General features: G+C 41.4%; 1 protein-coding gene across 3 annotated transcripts in view; it reads right to left on the reverse strand.

The window, feature by feature from the left end:
• Nucleotides 1-25,254, reverse strand: part of LRRC28 (leucine rich repeat containing 28) — a 124,494-nt gene that overhangs the window by 72,782 nt on the left and 26,458 nt on the right. For all 3 annotated transcript variants that reach the window (XM_080914951.1, XM_080914949.1, XM_080914950.1), the window contains exons 4-5: nt 20,739-20,776; nt 19,760-19,897 (exon numbers count right to left, since the gene is read on the reverse strand). In XM_080914951.1, the coding sequence (XP_080771077.1) occupies nt 19,760-19,897; nt 20,739-20,776 (176 nt within the window). The remainder of the gene's footprint in view (nt 1-19,759; nt 19,898-20,738; nt 20,777-25,254) is intronic.

The raw sequence follows: 25,254 nt of genomic DNA on the forward strand, positions 1-25,254 counted from the left end.
GCTCCAGCACTTGTGTAAAGCCCTTGTGCAGGAAACAGAGGAATGGAAGATGGAGTGACTGGCCAGCCAACTTAGCCTACAAGGTAAACTCTATGCCACAGAAAACCTGTCTGAATAAATAAGAGCAGCACCAAAGGAAAGACATCCAAGTCTTCACATGGACCTGAACCCCTGCCATGGTTTAACCATAGTTTTGATCCCGAACTACGACTGGGCGGGCATCTGTTAGAGGGGCTGATGAATACAGCGTGGAAACAAGAGACTGACCTCAGCAGATGAAGACTGTCTTTTAATTAGAACAACAAAGTGCAGCAGTCTTTCTGCGTTAAGTGTAGACTGCCAAAGCCCACGGAGCCTGAAGTTTTGCGGGGTACAAGATTCCATCTGGAAGTCTGTTCCCTGCAATCTTGTCATAATAAAGCCCAATGGAGATTGGTGTGTGGACAGCCTGGAGCTTCTCAGCTCCTAACTGCCTGCAGATGTTACCAGTGTGACCCTTCAGCATCTACCTGCCTTATTCAGATGTTCACAAAAGCTGGAAAGTAGAGCATCTTTGAAACCATTTGACTTGTTTATGTCACTTATTCATTAGACCATGTGTGTATCTGTATGATTCATAGACATGGGGACACAAACTCCATGGCACACTAGTTGATGTCAGAGGAAAACTCTCAGGACTTAGTTTTGTCCTTCTGACCACACACACACTGGCCCCAAACTGACTCTTCTTTTGAAAATTAGTAAACTGAGCAATTTTGGTCAAGAAATTTGTGATGTTGGGCCCATCAAAGCTGGTTTAACTTTTCACAAAGGCAGAGGATCCAAGTTGTTCTCTGACTTCCAAGCATGCTCCATGGCAAGCGGGTGACATTCCCTCCAAAATTAATCAACAAATAAGTTAAAAATTTAAGAAAGCCATGGCAGGAAAGAAATTAGGGAAAAGATACCCATCACAATAGTCACAAAAACTATGAAATACCTTGGTGTGACTCTAACTAAGCAAGTGAAGGACCTGTATGACAAGAACTTCAAAACTCTAAAGAAGGAAATCGAGGAAGACCTCAGAAAATGGAAAGATCTCCCATGCTCATGAATTAGAAGGATCAACACTGTAAAAATGGCCATCTTACCAAAAGCAATCTACAGATTCAATGCAATCCCCATCAAAATACCAACCCAATTCTTCATTGAGTTGGAAAGAGCAATGTGCAATTTCATCTGGACTATCAAAAGACCTAGAATAGCGAAATCCATCCTCAACAACAAGAAAACATCTGCGGGAATCACTATCCCTGACCTCAAGCTATATTACAAGGCAATTGTGCTAAAAACTGCATGGTACTGGTACAGAAATAGGCATGTGGATCAATAGAATGGAATAGAAGATCCAGAAATGAGTCCTCACATATATGGTCACCTGATTTTTGACAAAGGAGCTGTAAACATTCAATGGAAAATGGACAGCCTATTCAACAAATGGTGTTGGTCCAACTGGCACTCAGCATACAGAAGAATGAAAATAGACCCTTTCTTATCTCCTTGTACAAAGCTCAAGTGCAAGTAGATCAAAGATCTCCACATTAAGCCAGGTACATTGAAACTATTAGAAGAGAAAGTAGGGAAAACCTTAGAACACATAGGCACAGGAGAAAATTTCCTGAATAGAACACCAATGGCTCGTGCTTTAAGGTCAAAGATTGACAAATGGAACTTAATGAGATTGCAAAGTTTCTGTAAGGCTAAGGACACTGTCAAGAAAACAAAACAGCAGCCAACAGAGTGGGAAAAGATCTTTACCAACCCCACATCAGATAGAGGCCTGATATCCAAGGTATACAAAGAACTCAAGAAGCTAGACACCAGAGAATCAAAGGAACAACCCTATTAAAAAAATGGGGTACAGAGCTAAACAAAAAGTTCTCAATTGAGGAATATCGAATGGCTGAGAAGCCTCTAAGGAAGTGCTCGACACCATTAGCCATCAGGGAAATGCAAATTAAAACAACCCTGAGATTCCACCTCACACCAGTCAGATTGGCCAAGATCAAAAATTCAGATGACAGCAGATGCTAGCGAGGATGTGGAGAAAGAGGAACACTTCTCCACTGTTGGTGGGGTTGTAAACTGGTACAACCACTCTGGAAATCAGTCTGGCAATTCCTCAGAAAATTGGACATAGTACTACCTGAAGATCCAGCTATTCCACTTCTGGGCATATACCTTAGAGACGCTCCAATATACAACAAAGACACATGCACCACAATGTTCATAGCAGCTCTATTTATAATAGCCAGAAGTTGGAAAGAACCCAGATGTCCTTCAGTAGATGAATGGATACAAAAATTGTGGTATATTTACACAATGGAGTACTACTCAGCTATCAGAAACAATGACTTTATGAAATTCTTAAGAAAATGGATGGATCTAGAGAATATCATCCTGAGTGAGATAACCCAGTCACAAAAGAATAGACATAATATACAGTCACTGATAATTGGATACTAACCCCAGAAAGCTCTGAACACTCCAGAAACAACTCACAGACTGTGTGAAGTTCAAGAAAAGAAGAAAAAAAAAAGAAAAAAAGAAAAAAACATTATGCTTAATCCTTACACAACTTTGACTAATTCCGGATTACATCCTGTTTTACATGTACTTTATGCTAATTGTAACTAGTAAGATCTTAATGCATACTATCAAACCTTAAAAAAAAAAAAAGCCAAGCACTGACAAAAATGTATTCGTATACTTTTATGCAAAGATGCTTAAAATTTGTACATTTATCTTTGTTTTTTGTTTTTAAAATAAAGTTGTTCAAAAAAAAAAAAAAAAGCCATGGCAGTTTTTAGTATTGTTATTTACTCTTTTGGATGAGGAATTTCATTGAAGAATTCCATCCTGGGGCAGATGGAATGTGACTACCAATCAAACATGCATTAAAATCAGTTGTGTTCCCTGTTACTTCAAACCCATGACAAACATTTGAGGTACCTATTTAACTTACCAAAGCAGGCCTGGCCTCCAGGTTCTCCCTGCATCATTCAGTTTCTACCAGTTACTGGGTATAGCTGTCATACCTGCCCTCTACCCCACCCCCACTCTCCAGCGCAGGAGCTGGGCTGCCCTTCCACCAGATGCTACAGCCATTTTGGTTATGTGGGCCTTTGGTACCTTTGTATCCTGGCTGCTGTACCTCATTCCCCTCACTCCCCTTTCTCCCTTCTTCTCCCCCTCTCCACACATGCTCAGCTCAGTCTGGTCATGTCTATACTGCACCTCCCAGACGTCCCTGCCTCTGTCTATGCTCTCAAACATATCTATAATAAACTCCCTCCTCCACCATACCTAGGAGACGTTTGTTATTATTTTTTCATTCATTTCCCACTGAGACCAATGCTGCCTTATACGAGATGAATTCTTCATTTATGAAATTTACTTTATAACAATCCAACTCCGGCGTTTACAAACAGATAGACAGCTGGCCCCCTAACACAGAACAAGAAAGAATAGAACAGAATGGAGAAGAGCAGCAAGTCAAAACTCAGATTTTTCACAAACTCAGAGGCAACTGACTGCTGTAGATCCACCCAGGTCCCACTATGCAGACCTGGTTAGCCTGCCTCTGTCTTCTAAGTATGAATAGCAAGACCACGCATCTAGAGTAAAGTGTTAATGATTAGAACCCAGTGATATTCCTGGTACAGGTCAGACCATAGATACAAAATCACCCAACCTCTGTGAGAGGCATCAGACATGAGAATTAATCACTGTGGAGACATGGTGATTGACTCCTTTAAATCCCAGCACTCTGAAGGCAGAGGCAGGCAGATATCTGAGCTCAAGGCTAGCCTGGTCTACAGAGTGAGTTCCGGGACAGCCAGGGATACTTGGAGAAACCTGTCTTAAAGAACCACACAACAACAACCACTGAGTAAAACTAACAACTAATGTCCCTGTATTATTTATGAGAACTTAAAAAAAATCCAAGTACAAAAGACAACTTTGGAAAAGGAAACTATCATTTGTATGTGTTCTAACAAAACAGACTTGGGTTGTGTGGTAGCAGCTTAGCTGAGTTCCTTTAAATAGTCAGGGATTTGTGAACTGCAGAGCTCATGTACCTTAAGCTATGTTTTCCTCAAATCCCCAAGCGTCCATTTGCTTAAGAAACCCACGCTTTCTGGCTGGGTGCCCGCATACCAAACCTGCCAGGTCTTGAATAGTTTTAGTTCTGTTACTAAATTAGGAAACTAAAGTAGGCAATGTCTGGGCCAACAACAAACTAAAAAGGCTCAGCATCATTAGCCTGCAAGTCTCCTTAAAAGCCAGATCATTAGAAGATATTTAATTTTTAATTAGAGATACCAAAGTAATTTAGCCTAATAAGGAACAATACAAGAAATAATTAAATGAAAGAGAGAGGGAGAAAGATAGATAGATAGATAGATAGATAGAGAGAGAGAGAGAGAGAGAGAGAGAGAGAGAGAGAGAGACATCCAAGCATTTAACAGAGTTCTTTGGAAACAACCTTCATCCCTGTGTTGGAAATAAACCAGCACTAGAGGTTCAAAGACTCAATGGCGGATGTTAAAGTGTGTTTCCAAAGCAGTGAAGAGACAGGTGAGGCTCATCACAGCTTTACAAAGACAGGTGTGTGTGTGTGTGTGTGTGTGTGTGTGTGTGCACGTGCACACGGCTCGCACACGCTCAGCCAGGGAAGCTTAAAAAAACACACAGAATAATTTCAAGAAAATAGTTACTTTATGACAAAAATATGAAGGGAAGATATAAAATTTTCCTCATCCCAACCTTTACTGACTGATCTAATCAGTGTATCACAAGGTTTTAAAAAGGAACATAGCTAATTAGCATTCCCTAAACTATTTTAAAGTCACCCATATTATTTTCTCAAAAGCTAATGCCTGACTTCTGAAGGTGTTGGGGAGAATTTTAGTTCTAAGAACATCCAAAAAACATTTCCCTTAATATATATAAACACTGTTAAACATTCATAAATTTCAGAGCCCTGTTTATTATGACTTTAGTTCTGTGAAATAAAAAAAAGTCAAGCGTGTATTTGCTATGTAGTCCATTTTTCATGGTTTATGTATGTAAACACTTGATTTAGAAATTATGGAAGCCCGACAAGATCTGAAAGTGGTAAGATGCCCTGGAAGACTAGTCACTGTGAACACTTTATAGCCATCTTCTAGCACAAAGCCAGTCCTACAGCAATGCCTGATTTTAGCATGATATCTACAGAACTTCAAAATGGACTGGGGTGACCCGGCGTGCGCCCAAACCCAGGGCCTCTTGTTCCATCACTCGGCTACCAGGCCTTCGATCTGTCCATGCATAAAAAGCAAGGCAGGCCCATGGGAAGGGGCTGGGCCATTCCATCTCACATTTGTTCTGTCCTCAGTCTAGAGGTGTAAGACTGAGTCACCTCCCCTATACTCCACTCGTGTCCCTGTGCTCATGAGGAGAGCTGTGCTGTTGTGCAGGCACAAGAAAATAAGAGAAACTGGATCCAATGTTTAGGTAACTAAAAACCAAAAGTTGACTACATATTAAAATCACAGGGGAGAGTGCAGTGGTCTCCGTTAACCACTTTGATCAAAGGTCCTATAGGTCCTAAGCCTCATCTTTCAGAGTACTCATATGCACACGAAGAGCCAAGTGAATGAATTCAGTGTCAGGAAAGGAAAAATGTGAGACCAGAAACAGCTCAATAGCTAAGAGCATTTGCTGCTCCTCCAGAGGACAGGGTTTTGGTTCACAATCATCTGTAATTCATCTTCCAGGAGATCCAAAGCCTTCTTGGCTTCTGAGGGACCAGGCACACACATGTGTACTACAGACATACAAGCAAACACTCATACACATAAAATAGAAATAAATCCTAAGAAGAGTCCAGGATGTCAAAAGAAATCCAAAAAAGAAAAAAGTTGGACTCTTTCACTGCCTCACTTAAAACCCTACTTTAAAGCTATAATCATCAGGGCACGAGGCACCAAAGAGTAATGGAGCAACTTCCCTTTCAACAGATTGAGCTGAAATAGCTAAAGCCATTAATATGGAAAAACAAAGACCAAAAAACTCAACCTTTACCTACAGCATGCACAGTGGTTAATTTGAAATGGATCACAGACATAGGCTAAGGGGCAAAACTACATCAGGACTTACAGGGTATCATCATCTTTTGTGATCCAGAGTGTGGCAAATATATAACTATAACATCAAAAATATAATCTACAAAATAGAAACTTGGTAAATTTGGCATCATTACATTTTTAAATGTCTGCTCTTTAAAAAAAAATCATTAAAATATAAACAAAAACCACAACAGACTAAAAAAAAAAACCATCTCCAGGTCATCTGACAAAGGCAAAAATACAGGCCAGCGTACTTAAAGGCTCTTTAATAAGCATTTTAGTTTTTTGCAAACTACATAACAACTGTATCTCAGCACACAGACAGACACAGCTGACAGTATGTATAAGAACGGCTGTGGCTGTGTTCCAGCAAAACTTTACTTACAAGTTCAGATTTGGTCTCATCCTCCAGGCTGTTTAGATTCTATGAAAGCCATTTTACAACTTCACACTGCAGTTAGCTGACAACAATATACAATCTTCTTTGTTTACAGGCATGTATGTATGTTGCCTCTGGAAAAGTGGCCCTTTAGTCCTGAGGAGAGAGCCAGCTCTGGTGCTTTATACCTGTTTTAATATTATTCATCTGTAGTTCACCCACTTTGTGGATTTTCCTTTGAAATACTTACATCTTACCAATTTCCTTGTCAATGAGTTAAATAAAAGTTTCATCACATTTAAAGCCTTTGCTATGTGAGAACCACAAGCTTAGCTTTTTTTTTTTCTAAAAAGGATGTTCTAAAACCCAAATGAATATAGAGCCATTCAGAATACACCAAAAAAAAAAAAAAAAAAAAAAAAAAAAGACAATGCAATACTCAAGACCACAAACAACTAGGGACCATGAGCTGGCTCAGCAGATAAAGGGCTGGCATGCATGCAGATGGGCGCGGTACCTCACTTGCAATGCCATCCTAAGCAGACAGATATCTGGAGCAAGCTGGCTAGTGAGACTGGCCACAGCAACCAGCTCTGGGTTTGACTGAGAGACTATTCCTCAAAGAATAAGACAGAATGACTGAGGAATACTTCTAATATCAAAATTAAGACTCCACATGCACATAAAGAAGAAAAAATATTTTTAAAAAGCAATGTATGGTTAAACATCTGAAATACTTTACCAAATAAATAAACATATAAACTATATTAACCTTTAGGTAATAAAATGCAAATCAAAGCTTTAAAAAGATGCTACTACATGGCCAGTGGAACTACAATAAAAAAGACTGAGTGTACGAAATGTTAACAAGGACAAGACAGAACCAGAACCTTCCACACTGCTATCAGGCATGCAAATGGCATAGCCAGTTTGAAAATATAGTTCAGAATTTTCCTCTAGTTAAAAGTCCATTTGCCACATAACCAAGCAAGTCTAATCTGGTATTTGTGGGAGAGAAAAGAAAATAGATGTCCACAAAACCTGTTTACAAATGTTCACAGCAACAATATTCCTAACAGCCCCAAGTGGAAACCATCTAGTTACCAATCAACTTATGGATAAACAAAACAGGGCCTGTCCATACTATAAAAATAAGACTCTGAAGTAAAAGGTAACTGTACTGGCTGGTTGTGTGTCAACTTGACACAAGCTGGAGTTAATCACAGAGAAAGAAGCCTCAGTTGAGGAAGTGCCTCCAGGAGATCCAGCTGTAAGGCATTTTCCCAACTAGCAATGGGGTGGGGTCTGGTCGTTGGGGGGGGCAGCCCATTGTGGGTGGCGCCATTCCTGGCCTCTGCATCAGCTCCTGCTTCCTGACCTGCTTGGGTTCCAGTCCTGACTTCCTTCGGTGGTGAACATCAATAGGGAAGTGTAAGCTGAATAAACCCTATTCTCCCTAACTTGCTTCTTGGTCATTATGTTTGTGTAGGAATAGAAACCCTGACTAAGACAGTAACAAACTAGTAAAACTCAGGTTTCATGATGGTGCACACACAAGAACACTGTCCAGAGTCAATCAGCATCCCAGAAATGTCACATGGCTCCATCCAGGTGAAATTGTGAAACAGCCAAAACTCCAGGGACAAAATGCATGACCAGTGGCCACTCCGGCTGGCAAGAGGGCCTGGCAGCAAGCACTATGGAACTTGGAACTGATGGAAATGTTTTAACTGGACTGTGGGGAGAATTCCTAGTCTGTGTATATTTTTAAAAACTTATCAACTGCTTGTTTAAAATGGTGTGTTTTATAGTATATAAACGACACTTCAAATTCTTTAAATAAGTAGGAAAATTTTTAATTACTAACCCATGAAAGAATAAAATTACTGGTATTGTCATAAAGTTTACCAACATATTACTAAAAAGACTATTCAATGTCTTGTACAGAGAAAAGAATTGTACAGATGACTAAATTAGCTATGGATCTTGTGCTAAGAATAGAAAATCAGGATTTTATTTCTTGTTGTGCTACTTACAATAAAAGTGATTTTTAATTTAGAAGTAATTCAAATTTAAAATATGAACAGGAAACAAACTTATTTAACCATACCTTATGGTATCTTTTAGGAACACAAGCAAGTTTTCAAATTTCATTTTATGTCATGGATTTTGAATTGTAGTGGGAGTTAAAAATCTCCCCACCACATAGGAAAAATAAAATCAGAAATGAAAAAAAAAAACATTAATTCAGAGGGAGGGAAAGTGCCAGGAATTAACCCACATGCTAGACAAACAACATTCTACACTTCCAGCCCCAAGTCACATTAATTTTATGGTCATTTATTTTATTTAACATTTCGAGTAAAGTTCCATGGAATTCCAAGTATGGGAAACTTAAATAGCTCTGTGGATAAAACTCAAAAACAATGCAACCATTGATCCAGTGCAAACCAACAACAGCAGATGAAGCAATACAACCATGACACCTAGCAGAGAATCCTAAACTCGGGAAAGATAAAAGCACTAGTAAGCACTGATTCCTGAAACTGCCTTATTTATAGTAAGAGCCACAGAACAAAAGAAAGGTTAAAACATCATTTTTTCTTTTCACATAAAATCAGTACTCTATAGTCTATATTTAACGTCTCACTAAGTACCATATATATCTATTATAGGTACATATACCAACTACTACCCAACACACACACACACACACACACACACACACACACACTTGGTATTGGTTCTTTTAAACTTTTTAAAGTGTATTTCTCTATGAGTATATGTGTAGGTACATGTTCCACAGCATACATCCATACATTCAGCAGTCAGAGGTCAATTTAAGGGCACCAGTTCTGTCTTTGTACAATGTGATCCTGGAGACTGAACTCAGGCTATCCTTTCATATGTGCTAGTCAGATTTCTATCTATTATCTCTGATTCCTAGATAGTTGATAATTGAAAGAGTTAACCTATGTAAACTATAGCTTTCATAAAGCACAGAATCCCATCACTCACAGTGAAGAACAGCAGTCTACCTGAGCAAGCCCTCCTCCTCTCCTCAAGCCACAGAAAAATGTCACCAAAAGAGGTCTGTGTCATTCACTGTTGAAATAACATTGGAGAAAAGCAATATGAAGGAGACAGACTTATTTTATTCAAGCCACCATGTTAGAAGCTTTACTCCATCCATGGGCATTGTGCCATGGCCAGCCAAGCATTCCCTATGGCAGCTGCGAACGAGAGAGGGTATGGGGCTGGGGACAAGATACACCCTTCAAAGACGGGTCTTCACTAACTTACTTCCTCCAAGTAGGCCAGGTCTCCTCAGGTTTCTACTGCCTCCCAAGAATACCACCAGCTGAAGGCCAAATCCTCAACCCATGAAACTGTGGGAAACATTCCAAACCCAAACTACAGCAAGATGTCGCTTTAACGCTCTCCAAATTATATTAAAAGCAGGGGTGTCAGCAGACCCAGGCAAGGAGAGAAAATGCATAACTAAGTCATATCTGTCATCTGCACAGAAGGACACTCATCTCTGCAGCCTCTCCTCACCGATGATTTCTGGGGGTTTTGCTATTTTTTTAATCTACAAGCAAACGAACAGAGAAAACTGAGTCTGCTGTAAAACCCAAGCATTGGAGGCAATGGTGACTAAAAGACTAAACAGAGACCGGCAGCACCAACTGTTACACACGTGGGGAAGGCTGTTAACAAGCAATGGCAAACTGCATTCCTGTAACTGCTTCTCATTACATCGACTCCTTGGCAAATGGGAAGGGTTTTCATTCATTAAAACAATCATTAACCATAAAATCACTTACAGAAGAGATAATCAGATTTCAATTAAAACTTTTAATAAGGTTAAGACCCAATTTGCAGATGAAATAAAGCAACACGTATGCTTCAAATAATATGGACAAACAGATGAAACACAAAGCTTATTGTTTTACATACTAAACATTTCTTCTAGAGATATATTTTGCACTTAACATACACGCTACCAGTTCTGTGTTCTTCAGTTCTAACGATTAACACAAAACTCTCAGTTTCTGATGATGTCACTAACAGAAGAATATTGATGAAGATGGTTTTAGTCCTTGTTGATAAAATAAAGTAAGTGAAGAGAAAAGGGCTTATCCGGCTCACAATTCCAAGTTAGAGTGCACCAATGCAGGAAGCCAAGGCGGCAGGAACTTGAAGCAGTGAGTCCCTTCCATCCGCCGTCAAGGCCCAACAGCAATGCAGCAATGCATGCCTGTTGCTAGTGCTGCTCACTGTCACGGTGGGTGGGGCTTCTCTCCTCCGTTAATGTGATCAAGATAAGCCCCACACACCACCTTAATCTAGATAATCAAGAAGAATGCCTTCCAAGGTAATGCAGACTGTGTCAAGTTGACAAACTATCACAATACGAAAATATAATCCTTGCTTATACGTCAAAATGAGCTTTGTTCTCAGAGCTTGGTTAATAAATACTAACAGAAAAACTGTTTTAATACCTGAAAGTTCATGATAATAAAAATGATACAAGTTCTGCCAAAACATCAACAGACTGGTAGACACTGCTGCACACTACCTCTGAAATACTGAAAGCTGATTTCAGACACTCAGGATTCCCTGCCTGAGGGCTCTTCAACAGGCTGTACCTAAGAAAACACATTTTCTTAGTCCTCAGGAAAGCTCACCCCAGAAGATTAAGAACATATCTATATTCATCAGGCTGCTAAAAAATACTGACTTGTTGGTTTTCAAGATTAAAAAATGGTTATAAACCCAGGGCAGATGTGTACCACAGCAAACCAATCTCTTACAGTTTTATGAAGGACACCTCAAGTCTGAGGGACTCCTGAAGCACTGCCTGGTGCACACTAGGAGGCGGGCTGCTCCTGCAAACCACTCACACACCGCCAGCATGGTCCCTGAGACTGGACCTGACTTCACCTCCCTTCCCTGACCCTCACCACACAGCGTCAAGGCTGGGGAAGGTCTGGTGTAACAACTGCTTGTGCACTGCTTGTGACACTTAGTCCATGTCTCCATGACACTAGCTGTCCTGACACCTCACAGAGGTGGTCAGGGAGCATGAACTCTGTCCCTTGGCCAGCAGCAGGTCTCAGGCCGCAGCTTTACTTCTCTTGGTTTTGAAATTATTTAAGAAAATACAATGAACTTTTGTTGTTCAGACATTTGGCAAGTTTTCCATTCTCCTTTACACCTTTCCTAAAAAGGAAATTTTTCTGTATTCCACACTGAGAAAGAATCACCATCCAGAAAATAAAACATTTTTTCTTCCCTTAGAAGAATTTTAATGGACATTTTATCCTCTGCTATTGGCCAAATTGTCAAAGTTTATAAAAGTATATAAATAAATTTAAAAGCTGCAGTTTTGTGCTTTTCTGAGAAAGTTATGCGCTTCATTTAATCCAGTATGCTAAGATAATTTTATATAAACACCTAAATAAAATATTTGCAAAAAGCTACTTCTATCCAATTATAATAGGAGGTATTTGCTATTGAAGTACTGACTACCACACACTGTCAGTCTATAATGGCCGCTCAAAGCACAAGCTCTCAGTGTGACCTAAGGCAGGCACCTTGTTAGGTGGTCACTCTGGCCCCTTCTCCTGCTATCCTCGAAATCAGCAACTTTTCCCCAACTCTCTGTGATAACAACTAGCTATCCTAATATACCCAATTCCCTCTCTCCTGTCTACCAGTCTCCTCTAAGCCCGAGTCCAGATTCCATTCTTCGCGGTCACACCCACTTTCCCTAGCAGGGCTGATCTAATGCGCATGTCTGGTCAAGCAACAGAAACAGAGAGCCTCACATACAGTACTGGTGACACTGGAGGAGTACTTTACAGGGAGAGTAGTATGGGGTAGAGAGACTAGATCACTGGGCACAGCAGGCATAATACAGTACTTCAGTGTTTCGAGATTTCAAGAAGCTGCCTTTGAGTTGATTGCTAAGAAGCTGAAAGGTGAGCTCAATGAGATAGGTAATGAAGGAACCCAGTGTTCCATTCCTCAGCCACCTAACAATCTTAGAAAAGTTAATGCAGGGAATCAGAGCCCATGCAACCAGGGCTACAACTACAGGATGGAAACCAGACCTCTAAAGAATCAATGCAGCTCTTGCTCCAATCTGTCAGCCTGTGCCACAGTCAGTAAAATTCAACAGAGTACCAAGCAACAGGGAGCCCAGAGGGTTGAGCACCAGGCCTTCTGCAAAAGGCTGATCCTCTCCCTCCACAGAGACTTAGTGAGCAGAGTTTGAAGCTGCTTGGGTACCAACATGATCACCCTAGGAAGTGGTACTAAGCCTCAGCCCTGTGAAGCAACGGAGCAACTGGAAAAAAATAACTTTAAGGGAAAAAAAAAAATCACATTTGAAGGATGACTTTGAGAAAAAAAAAATTCCACCGGTTACCTGAAGGGCACAGCTGTGTGCTGGTTACAAGGAAAAACATAGCTGTGTGCAGTTACATAAGGAACACAGCTCTGTGTATGGTGGTTACATGACAACCATAGCTGTGTGTGCTGGCTGTGTGTGTGCTGGTTACACGAAGGGCACAGCTCTGTGCTAGTATATGCTTTTAGCCACTAAAGTACAATCCGTTCACGGTTTTACTTTGATCCAAAAAGCCCTTCCTTTTTTGGTCTGCAAAACTGCTTTTCAAGGATTAAAGCATTAAAAAAAGCCTGATTTATAAACCAGATGTGAGCAACATCTTTTCAGGCTCCTGGTCACTGTATGTTATTTGTCACTACAACCTTCTCCCATGGGAGTTCTAGGGAACCGATGGTCACAACAGTAGCGCACCATGTTTGCCTGGAGGGTTAGCTAGTTTCTCTTTGTCCAATATCATTGGCCTTTGTGGTCTTTACACAATAAAGTATCTGCCAAGTGCACCTGCGCTGATGGAGGCTCTTCGTTGTAGTTGTGTAGTATTTCTCTTCATAATATATATGACTTTGTATCATCAAGTTAGAAAAAAACACCGAGAGGATATTAGTTTAGATTTGTTAGAAAGAAAGTAATGTTACAGTTTTGATGCAGTGATCATAGAAAAGTGATAGTTTTTAAAGTGTTGCTCACTTAAGAATACATGATTGAAGGTAAGCAAACATGAGAAATCGAACAATATCAAGCAGAAATTTTGATGGCAGCTATGTGGAGAAACTGAAAAGGAACTCACTTCCCACAAAAACAAAATCAATACGACCAATCAAAAGGCATCCATGGGAACAGCTGTTTTGAAGCAAAAACCATGTACCACTAAACTACAATCCCCAAAACAACGGAAAGGAGCGCTGAGGTCATGGTGGGCCCAACTTTCTCCCAAGAAGCATGTTCTAGGTCATGGAACAAGTGAAACACAAAGAGCCAAGAATCAAAGCTGAAGAGGCAGAGAGCAGAGTCCAGACAAACAAAACTCCTGGAAAATGCAGAAAAGGGAGTCTAAGAAGAAAACCTGCAAAAAAAGGTGAAAATGGACCATGGTCTCAATGCTCATGTCTGTCAAATTTCCTGTCAAAACCTATTCACCAATGGCACCAGAAAGGGAGCCTTAGGAAGACCCTAGCTTTGGAGGACGAGGGCCTCATGCTGGGGTCAGACCTCAGAGACCCTTGCTCTTCAATCAAGAGAAGGTGCTGAGAAGATGCCATTCTGCCTGTAGACTCGGAAGCAGCCTTCCCCAGACACTGAATCTGTGGCACTTGGATTTTAGACTCCACAGCCTCCAGAGTCACAAGAGACAAACTTGCTGCTTATCAAGCACGGCAGTTTTCCCTCTAGCATCTCCATGGACAGGAGAGATGCACAGCAGCAGGCTGTGGAGAGCAGTCAGTAAAAGATGGGCTGATACAGGCCACCCATTTTTACGAGGGCTTTTTTTGTTTTGTTTTTTAAAAGTGGCATCCAATGGCTATCTGACTAGACCTAAGGCCCATTCGACAGGAGAGAAATCATGTCAGCTTCTCAGAGCTAGTGAGGTCATGGACCTTAGGAAAGACTCTACTACCACCACTTTGTGAGACTATCATAATCCTGTACACTACATCCCAAGTCTTGACCTTATACCCACAGGTAGGTATAGCTTGGCTGATGCCATGACAGACTTCAAATTGGCAGATAAGGAGACCAGGCCTAAGAACTGGGCAAGGTCGGGCAAGCCCAGGCACGTCAATTACTATTAGAAAAAAATAAAATAAGAGAGGCTCCAGCCTTTATGCCCCAATAATGGTTCTTGAATGCCTAGAGATAGAGTGAGATAAAGCTCATCTACCCATGAAGTCCCCTAATGTGCTTTAAATCAAGCTTCACTTGGTTATCTGTCTTGGTAATGGGAGACCCCAGCATCCTGGACTTCTGCAGAATAAAGCACTCTTCGCATGACATACTAGTTGAGTCTGGGGTATCATTCTTCTGCAAATGGTGGACCCTTACATTGCTATCAAAGAAGCTTCTCTTTATAGCAAGTAGAAAGCCACAAGCAGATGCCTTGGTGAGATCAGCAGATCATGGGGATCCCAGCCTTGGTGAGATCAGCAGATCATGGGGATCCCAGCCTTGGTGAGATCAGCAGATCATGGGGATCCCAGCCTTGGTGAGATCAGCAGATCATGGGGATCCCAGCCTTGGTGAGATCAGCAGATCATGGGGATCCCAGCCTTGGTGAGATCAGCAGATCATGGGGATTCCAGCCCCAACAGATGCATCTACATAACAACTGCTGCATCTAAGAGGGAGCAAAAATATTGCAAGAACCATAATACCACAAAGTCAGCTGTGAAACAGTTTCTCCTAGAAATGGCTGCATAGACAAGATTTGAACAAAGGCAATATTGATGTACATGTTCATGGGGCAAAGTTCATGAGGTCTCACCACAGACAAGGAACTATAGGCAACTAATGACCACCGAGAGAAGGAGAATTAGAAATTTTAAAATTTGAGTTAGAGAGATGGCTCAGCAACTAAAGGCACGTAGTGATCTTACAAAGATCCAAGTTCAATTCCTGCCATGCATAACTATGTTTATAGTTTACACTTATGCAATCACCTATATAGCTCTAGCACCAGGGACTCTGGATTCTGACTCCATTGGTACCTGCAATCATATGGTCACACCCACACGAAGACACACATGCACACTGAACTGCAAAACAGAATTAGGAAGGGGTGGAGCGATGGCTCAGCAGTTATGCTCACTGGCTGCTCGTCAAAGGACCTGCATTCTACCCTCAGCACCCACATCGAAGCTCAGGGCCATCATTCCAGTCCTAGGAGATTCCGTGCTTTCTTATGGTTTCCGCAGTCATGACATATTTGTGGTGCATAGACATACATGGAGGCAAAACACCCATGCACATGAATTTATAAAGTAATAAAAAGAAAAAAGATTTTAAAATTAAAGTCATAAGAGATCATTCTCCTTTTACAACCAACACAGCTAGATATAGTTCAACATGATCATAGTTCTGAGACACATTGGCCAAGGTCACAATTATCTATCCTAAGACGACTTCAGCAAGTGACAAACATACTTTAAAAGAAAAGAGATCCCCAGTTGCTATGTGCTGACTGAAAGAAAGGGAAGAAAAGAAATCTGCCCTAGACAAAAGCTAATGAGGAATCAGTCCAGCCATGAGAGACATGCACGCACACACGTGTGTGTGGGAACATGGGCTGATGCAATTTTCCCAAGGTACTCGAGGCATGCAGCTAGGGAAAACTGGGGGGGGGGGTGGGGGGGTGGAGATAAGAAGAAAGCCAAGATAAATTTCTGAGAGGCAAGAAATCTTTGAGTACAGAGAAGCAAATAAGGCCACCATAGGATGGCAGGAAGAAGTCTCATGGGATAGTGGCCAGGGGCAGCACTGGTAATGGAAATCTCTCAGCAACTGAAAAGCCAGTCAGCAGCATGTAAAACAGGAAGCAGTCTCCTGCGAACCAAAGGGGAGGTTCTCACTACCTGTGCACACAGAAAGGTACTTGTCTCTCTCAGGCAAGAGGAAAATACAAACTAAATTCAAAATAAAGGGACTATTTTTATACCCAGTAGCACTGCTAAAACTAAGCAGGAGAAGCAGACAGGAGCACACTAGGAGGTGGGGCCAGGAGCCTCCCACATGCTGACCAAGGGGAGAACTGAGATGGTCACTCTGGCGGCTGCTAGGTGCTAGGAAGTGTCTTATAAAGTTAAACACATCTGCCCTGTGAAGCAACAACTTTCAGAGTTGGGAGGCAGAGGGTGGGGGCAATGAAAATAATATGATCTATATGAAGAAAATGCTTCATCAAACCTGTGGCTGACTAAAAAAAAGAAAAAACAAATCACAACAAAGTCTACTGTTTTGTGTAATTAGTGTACAGCAATAGGGCTGATGAGATGGCTCAGCACCGAGAGTGGTTGCCGAAAAAGCCTGGTGCCTGGAGTCTATCCCTGCAAAACAGATAAGAGGTCAGACAGAACCAACTCCACAAAGTTGCCCCAACTTCCACACATGCACCATGGCACACTCCACATACCCAAATATCATATTCTCACATAAGAATAATGAAATATTTAAATAGACTTCACCCATAGAAATATGCATATGTACAGTAATAGTCAGGTAAGCCCCAGAGGACTTGCACAGTTCCTTCATGCGCCTTCATGCCGTCTGTCTGGTATGCTCTGTACCCTGTCAAGTGGGACCAAAAAGACATCACACAGAGGAGCAGCAGGCATCTTATAAATGGTGAAGAGGTGACAAAAATGCCCCAGACCCTACAGGGACCTAGCAATAAGCTATCACTGACTCCCCAGCCACTCACACAGGGCAGTGTGGTGCACAACAGGCTGCAGAGCTGAGTGACAGACCAGTGGGCTCCAGCTCCGACACCTCACACAGCAGCCTGAGCCTCGGAGGCACTGGCACTGTGCAGCAGTTGGCTGCAGCTCACAGACACCACCCAGCTAGAACTTAGCTCAAGTGGAAAGCCTACGACACTCAAGACAGAGCCAGGAGGCAGGATGCTGAAGGAGAGCAAGACGCCTCAACCTACTGGATGCTTAATGTTCCCTTTTCTTTTACTCTAACTTCCCTGTCTGACCTAACAACTGAGAAGATATCGAAATACAGTGCAATGATCCAGAAAATATGGCAAATCAACCTTCACAATTTCCCCTCCTGTCCCATCTCTTCCAAACGTCCTAGGAAAACATTGCTCCTGCTTCTGCCAGGCACTGGCAACTGGAGCAGCCGAATGTTGAGAAAAGGCCAAAGGCACATAGCAGAGAACAGCAGTGCTCTGCAATCCAACAGAGGCAGAAAGAGTTCTTAGACCACCTTCCAGTTATCTTGTAAGCCATGGGTAAGTTTCAGAACGAATAGAACACTGGGCCTCACAGCAATCTAGACATGCAAAGATGAACTGTGTACACTCTTAACAGCGGTCCTTGAGAGCTCTGGCCATCCTTATTGCAGTATTTTATATGTGTCCTGTGTTATTTTACATCCTGAATACTTTTCATTTTTCAATTAATGGCTATGACGTTGTTATCAAAGGTTTTTGAAGCATGGGCATGGGGGTGCGCACCCGCATACACACCCGCGCGCGCACACACACACACACACACACACACACACACACACACGTAGGCACCCAAGCACATAGCAGCCCATATGCTTACACACACAAGAAGACAAACCACCACAGTAAAATGAGTAGCCTTTTGATGGAATACAGCATACAAATCAGCTATATAACAGGATAGACTACGTAGGAGGGGCTATCAGCACATATCAGCTAGTGTCTAGGGACCCTCCCCTTCTTTTCTTTTTACTGTCTCAAAACACAGCCAAACATCAGGGTGATGTTTAGACTTGTCCCCAACACAATCAAATATTTGAAATGACCTCACAATGAGATGTAGACATGTGAAGGAAGGAAGCAGAGGGCCTGTCCGCCACACAGGCTGTCTAGGGAGAAAGACACCTACTCTTGGCCAGGTTTGGTGGTGCATACCTGTCTTCTCGATGCTGGGGAGGCAGAGACAGGCAGAGCTATGGGAGTTTCAGGAAATCCAGGGCTACACAGTGAGTGAGACCCTGTCTCAAATCAAAATAAAACAACCTACTCACATGGTTCACCTAAAAGCTCCTATTCAAGACACACAGTTGCTACAGAATAAAATATCACTCAAAACAAGGACAGCCAAGTACATGCAACAGAAACAAAGTTGGGGAACAGACGTGGAGATAAAACAAATTATATGAAAGCAGTCAGGAAATAAATACCTTCAGTGGTTATTAAGAGGCAGGCAAATGATGTTAGAAAAAACACCATTAACTTCTGGGAATGCACCGGACGGAAATGACCACATTCCACCACAAAATGTCATACACAGCCAAGAACAAAGAGCAGAACGCCCATGTGGAACACAAGTGCATGTACGCAGGGTCTGCAGTCAGTGCATTACATTCATGCATTTCACTCTTTTGTTCTGAATTTTGATACAGGGTCTCATATCTTAGGCTAGCCAGTAAGTAGCCGAGGCCAACCTTGAACTTCTGATCCTCCTGAATTACCATGTTTGGTTTGTACAGTGCTAGAGACTAAATCAGGGCTTCATACATGCTAGGCAAGCACTCTACCAACTGACCTACATTCCCAGCATCGTATTACACATGTGTTATCATCAAACATGAAAACCTCTATCCCGGTTGCTACATCTTCAAAGAGCACCCAACTCCCTGGCCGTTTACAAAGAGAAACTTGAAAGCTGGAATGATCAAACATCACAAAGGCAGTCACATGATAAACCCTGAAAATCGTGTTCATCACTGATTTGAAAGTTTCTGCATTGAATGTAGTTGGAAGCAGAGACTCATTATATGAGGTTAAATATTATTTAACCTCTTAATTAATACTATTTTCACAAAAGACACCTTAAGGATCCAAATTTACTCACATTCTTTGATGAGAAATTCAGAACTAACAGCTCTTCACACAAACACCTTGCCCAGCAGTAACAAGAGAGAGGACTCCCATCATAATGTGCCCCAAAACTGAGACACATTTACATCAGGAGAAGGTTTCAACTACAGTCCTCTGTTTCATCCTTAAACAAATAGGTACTTGTAAATACATTCACACACCCACTGCTGGTGCACACGGTGCTAAAAACGGATTCCTGACACACAAGAAACTATACAAACAGGGGTTACCTGGAGGTAGGAACTGTAGCTGGTTATTAGCTAATCGAAGATGACGCAAAGCTCTCAGACGACCAATTTCTGGGCAAACGATCTCTAAGGCATTGTCGCTGAGATCCAGACACTGCAGTTTCACAAGGGACCCAATGGCTTCAGAGAGAAAAGGAGGAGAAGCAGAATGAGTGTGACTCAGTGTCCCGAGGTGACAGCTTCACTCTTGACTCTGTCTCACGCACAGGCCTTGAAAACAACGTTGTGAAAGTGGAAAGTATTTCTACCTTGAGATAAAATTAACTTAAGTAAAAAATGTTAAAGCGATGGGGGAATGTGTGAGTAAAGAAAGAATTCAAAGGTTAACCCGGCTGGTCCTGGGAGGCTGAGGCAAGCAGGGAGACACAGGAGCCTGTCTGAGAGCTGGGCCTGCGAAGTGGCTCAGCTGTTTAAGTGCTTGTCTTGCCAGCAAGGAAGCCTGAGCTCAGTCCCCAGAACCCCAGGTTTAAAACGCTCTAGCAGGACATGCTTGTAACCAGGAGCTAGAGACGCAGAGTCAGGGTCTGCGGCTGACCGACTTGGTAAGTTCCAGACCCAGGGGAGATTTCCCTCAAAAGACATCTGAGAAACAAGTTACAAAGTGGTTCTCTGCAGTCCTTTGCCACCCTCTCCCTACACACTCCCTCCCCACCCCCACAAAACTGTAAAGAATATATTATTTTACATGTAACTAAATCCTTAGTTAATTGCACTTAGTACTTATTTCACTGTTTTCCAATTGCAGTTTGTCTAGTAATTTTTCTGGCCATTTATTGGCTTTAAACTTCCCCATTTACTCTTTCTTAACTTGAACTTACATTTTAAAACAAATAAACTGAAAATCCATTAGATTAAAATTCCCTAACTCATCAACCAAAAATAGGTTTAAGGAGCTACAGATACAGAGACAAGGGTCCAGCGCTATCCTATATTTCAATCTCAGAAATCTAAGTGTGCTTACCTTCTGGAACCACAACTATGTTATTTGAGTGAAGGTACCTGTAACAAAAGGGAGGAAAAGGTGCTGTTGTTACTCAATATAACCAGCTAATATAAGCTCTGTTTGAAAACTTATCAAATATAAGCAAAACTACCTTTCATACCTTAATGCTAACCCAAAACACACAGATATCTAACAGCTGATAAAGAGTAATATGTTAAATCTATCTTCTGATTTAGTCATTTTTAAATCATTAATATATACAAATCATAAGGTATTTACCCTCATTAAAAAATTACTAGTTCTATGGCCTGGAGAGTTGGCTCAGAGGTTAAGAACATAGGCTGCTTTTCCAGAGGTCCCTAGTTCAATTCCCAGCAACACCATGTGATGTCTCATAACCATCTTTAATTAGATTTAGGGCCCTCTTTTGGTGTACAGGCATACATGTAGGCAGAACACTGTATACACAGTAAATAAATTTTTTAAAAATTACCTGTACTTATAGTTCATTTAAATTATTTAGGTTTTCAGAAATTCATTTACTGTGTAAGGAAAAATCAATCCTATTGTATAAAAAGGAGATAGCAGTTCTAAAGGGTAAAAGTACAACAAAGATAGCTCTAACTGGCTCAGCCAGCCATTAAGAGAACTTGTTCTTACAGAGTCTCAGCACCCACTTGGTGGCTCCTAATCATCCGTAATCCCAGTGGCAAGGAGCAAACACTCTTTTCTTCACTCCCCAGGCACTAGGTATGCATAGAGTACATACAGACTTGCAGGGAAAATACTCAGACAAAATCTTTAAAAAGAAAAAAAAATTCTTAAAGCTATCTCTAAGTTGGCATATTTACTGTAACCCAAGAATAGAAATTAAATGTTTATCAACATATCTGTAGAAATACTCAGATTCCAACATGGTACAGAAATTTGACTTCTCAGCATTAGAAGTCTTCTTTAAAAAGACCTGCAAGTCCAGGCTAGTCTAAGTCATCAACATTTTCCCACCAAAGCATCTTTGGCACCCTCTGGTGGAGACTTCCGGTACCATCTGAAACCATGTATTCAGAGCCAAATGTCATGTCTGCCAGAGATCCTACCGTAAAAATAAAATCAGTAATAGAACTTATTTTCTTGTGAGGTAAGACAACTCAATTTTAGAACACTTGATTTTCAAACCAGCCAATTTATTGTAAGTTAAAAATAAATCCCCAAGCATTTTAAAATATAACTTAGAAGGTTTCTTTTGCATTTTGCATCTTTAGTGAATGTTAAAATGTCAGTAAGTACAGAATGATAAAACAACAGATTTGTGAAGCCTTTTCTACGCCAAATTAAACCAGTGTTGTGCACAGAGGACATTAGCCTGTGGTTCTGAAATCAGCTAGGACCAGACACACTCGGATGGGAAACTCTTTCCTCCAGGAAATACCTAAGGGCTTTTCACGAATGACTCTAAGGTTTGAAGCCAGTTTTTCTAAGGTTGCTGTGAAGAGAACCGAGCAGGTTATCTGACCAGATCACATGTTCAAATCCTCAGGAGAACACAGTTACATCCACAACAGGGAAGAGAAACAAGCACCCTTGCCAGGCCATTTGGCCAATAATGGCCAACAAGCATTTCCTCTCCTTCCTTCCATGTGCCTACATCAACACTGACCAAAGAGAGACCTGAACCTAGAGCTCCTGGTCTTTTTGCCGGTCAGTCGAGCAACAAATCCTTCTCTTTTGGCAAAAGTCGATGCCTAGGCAGCAAGCCTTTACTTGATAACTGTGTGACACAATTTAACCATGTGTGCACTCTAAAACAGACCTCATTTTTCACTTTGGATATATGAATTGATAACATAGTTTGAACTCAATACTTTGGGAAGCATTCTTGACAAAGGTCATTTGTGCCAAGAGACTGTAAATAAACGTGCAGGCACACTCACTCAATATGTAAATAGGTATTTAGTGTACAGAAAAACCAGATGCCATCACATAAAAATAAAAGCAGAGCTGAGTTTTAAAAACTACTTCAATAAAATACTTGTCTGGAGTTTTACCTACGAAAATGTCCAAGTCAAAATAAGTACTGGAGTACCCACTATTATGACTGAAACTTAACACATTTCAATATACTAATGTATCTGTATTATAATAAAGATGCTATATAGCACTACAGTGCTCCTGATCCTAACTATACATTGGAACTAGCAGAGTCTTCCAAAGGATCATCCATTTGTACACTAAGTACAACACAATCCCAATTCCACAAATAATTTTAGGACACAACCAAGTGAGGATCCACCTGGTACGGCAGCAAGTCCCTCCTTGATAACCGGGTGATAGGTCTACCTGTCTTCACTGCACCTTCAAAGTCACGTGACCACGAGAGCATTACCAACACCCTCGGTCTCCTAATTTATAGTCACAAAAGAGCATGTTGGCCTGTGTCTGGGGACTAGAGGACGGATGGTGTGGAGTTCTCAGACGGTGTAATGGGGACGTGGTGAGAGGTCAGTGAATATGCCTGCTGTTGGGGAGCTATGGGGTACTGTGACCACAGGCGAGATCTTCAGTCAAGTTTTTTTTTTTTTTAAATTTCAGAGTAACTGAAATCTTGATGCTTCAAGATAGCTAGTTTTCATCACCTTGTTGAAATACTACAGGAAATTAAATTCACACTAGTACAAATACCACTTAAGGGCACAGTCACTTTGGCAAATGGCTTGGTCTTTCTGTCTTGTTTTTGATAAACTGGAAAAAGTTTTACTCAATATGTTAATGTCAATTTTCTAGTGTTGACAAATGTCCCATGGAACTCATGCTAACCACAGGGGAGCTGGGGGAGGGGTATACCAGAACATTCTGTGCTATCTTTACAACTTCCCTGTAACTATGAAACATTCTATGGTGAACAGTTATCTTCTTAATTGAAGGAACAGGACTTCCACTTCTAGACATAATGAGTAACAAGGACCAGACTGACCTTCCTGCTACAAACAAGGGAAAGCCAGATGGGATCTATGAAACAGCTATTTTCAGACAGTGACAGCAGGTGACGAGGACTGTGTTTCCTAAAAAATGGAACTAGTGAGGCAAACCACAGCATCCCCTGTCTGTAGGGAGATTCGGAACTACAGGATAGGGGGGAATTCCTAAGGTATAGAGCCTCTATCAGGACGAAGGCAGCTAGCTGCTAAGGAGAAAGACTTCAAAAGACAATGGAACTACCCCACCCACTCGCCCCCTCCACCAACAGGGAAACAGCTCCAAAACTTAAAAAGATCTGGTAACTCTTTGCTAACGCGCATGCGTAGAGAAACTGTGAGCAACAACAGCAATCAGTAGGAGAAACGCTATCCACTGAACAGCATACAAAGCTCTCTGGACTGAGAGGCATATATTCAAGCACACAGCCAAGCCCTGCTCTTATCCATGGCATCCACAGAGACCCTAGACAGCTGAGGCCTTTGCAAGAGAGCTAACCTATCCTTAGATCCTCTTATTCTAAGCAAGCCACACAAGAACCAAACACAAATGCCAGCAAACCGCAAAACCAAAAAAAAAAAAAAAAAAAAAAAAAAGGAAAAACATTACTATGGAAGCTTCAATTAAACTCACCATCCCATGAGGAAAACAACCCCAAACTGAAAGAAAAAAAATCCATACAAATAAGCCCACTAAGCAAATGATTAGCAAATAAGGACATTTAAATAATTATAATGATCATAGTCAGGTAATTAGATGAAAATTATGAACACTGTAAGAAATATAAAATTTAAAGAAAAATAAAATGTCTAGAGATCAAAGATACCTATATATAAAATGAAAATATACAATATATAAAATCACTGATGGAATTAACATAGTAAGTGACCTCAAGGGAAGAAGATACAGTTTCTCAGAACTGAAGCACAACAAGACAGACACTGAAAAAGAACTGCCCCGCCCATTATGGGACACACTGGACAGTCTGATGAGCAGGCAAGAGTGTCACAAGTCAGGGCCAAAGACCAAGCAGAAGGATAAAAACATGTGCTGCAACAATGTCCGGGGCTATTCAAAGAAAAAACTAACCCCAGAAGCTCAAAGAAAGAGCTCAAGAAAACAAGAGACCAGAGTTGGAATTCCTACAAATGGAGTAAGAAGCTGGAGGCTCCTGGGCTGAGCAGCAGCTCTATGGAAGGCCGACACTCACTCAGCACAGAGTCCTGAGTGCCACCCCAGGACCATCCTCACAAAAATAAGCTAACTTTAAAAGGAAACTCCTCAACTAGATCAAAAGGACAAAAAAAATTCACCATACATATGAAGAAATAAATGGGAGAGGGAGAAACGAGTCCTGATGGACTGCAGGCCAGAGGGAATGAATACCTGCAAATGCTGAAAGGCAGGCTACGGACAACCAAGATCCCTAATCCGGGAAGAAAAGCACCAAGCATGTAGGAGGGACTAAGACAACAGAAGCATTACTTTCAGGGAAGGAAAAGAAAACCAGAGTCTCAGGCTTCTACATGAGATCAAAGCATCATACATAAAAGCAAATGGA

The sequence above is a fragment of the Micromys minutus genome (assembly GCF_963924665.1).
Source record: "Micromys minutus genome assembly, chromosome: 3".
In the NCBI taxonomy this organism is placed as follows: Eukaryota; Metazoa; Chordata; class Mammalia; order Rodentia; family Muridae; genus Micromys; species Micromys minutus.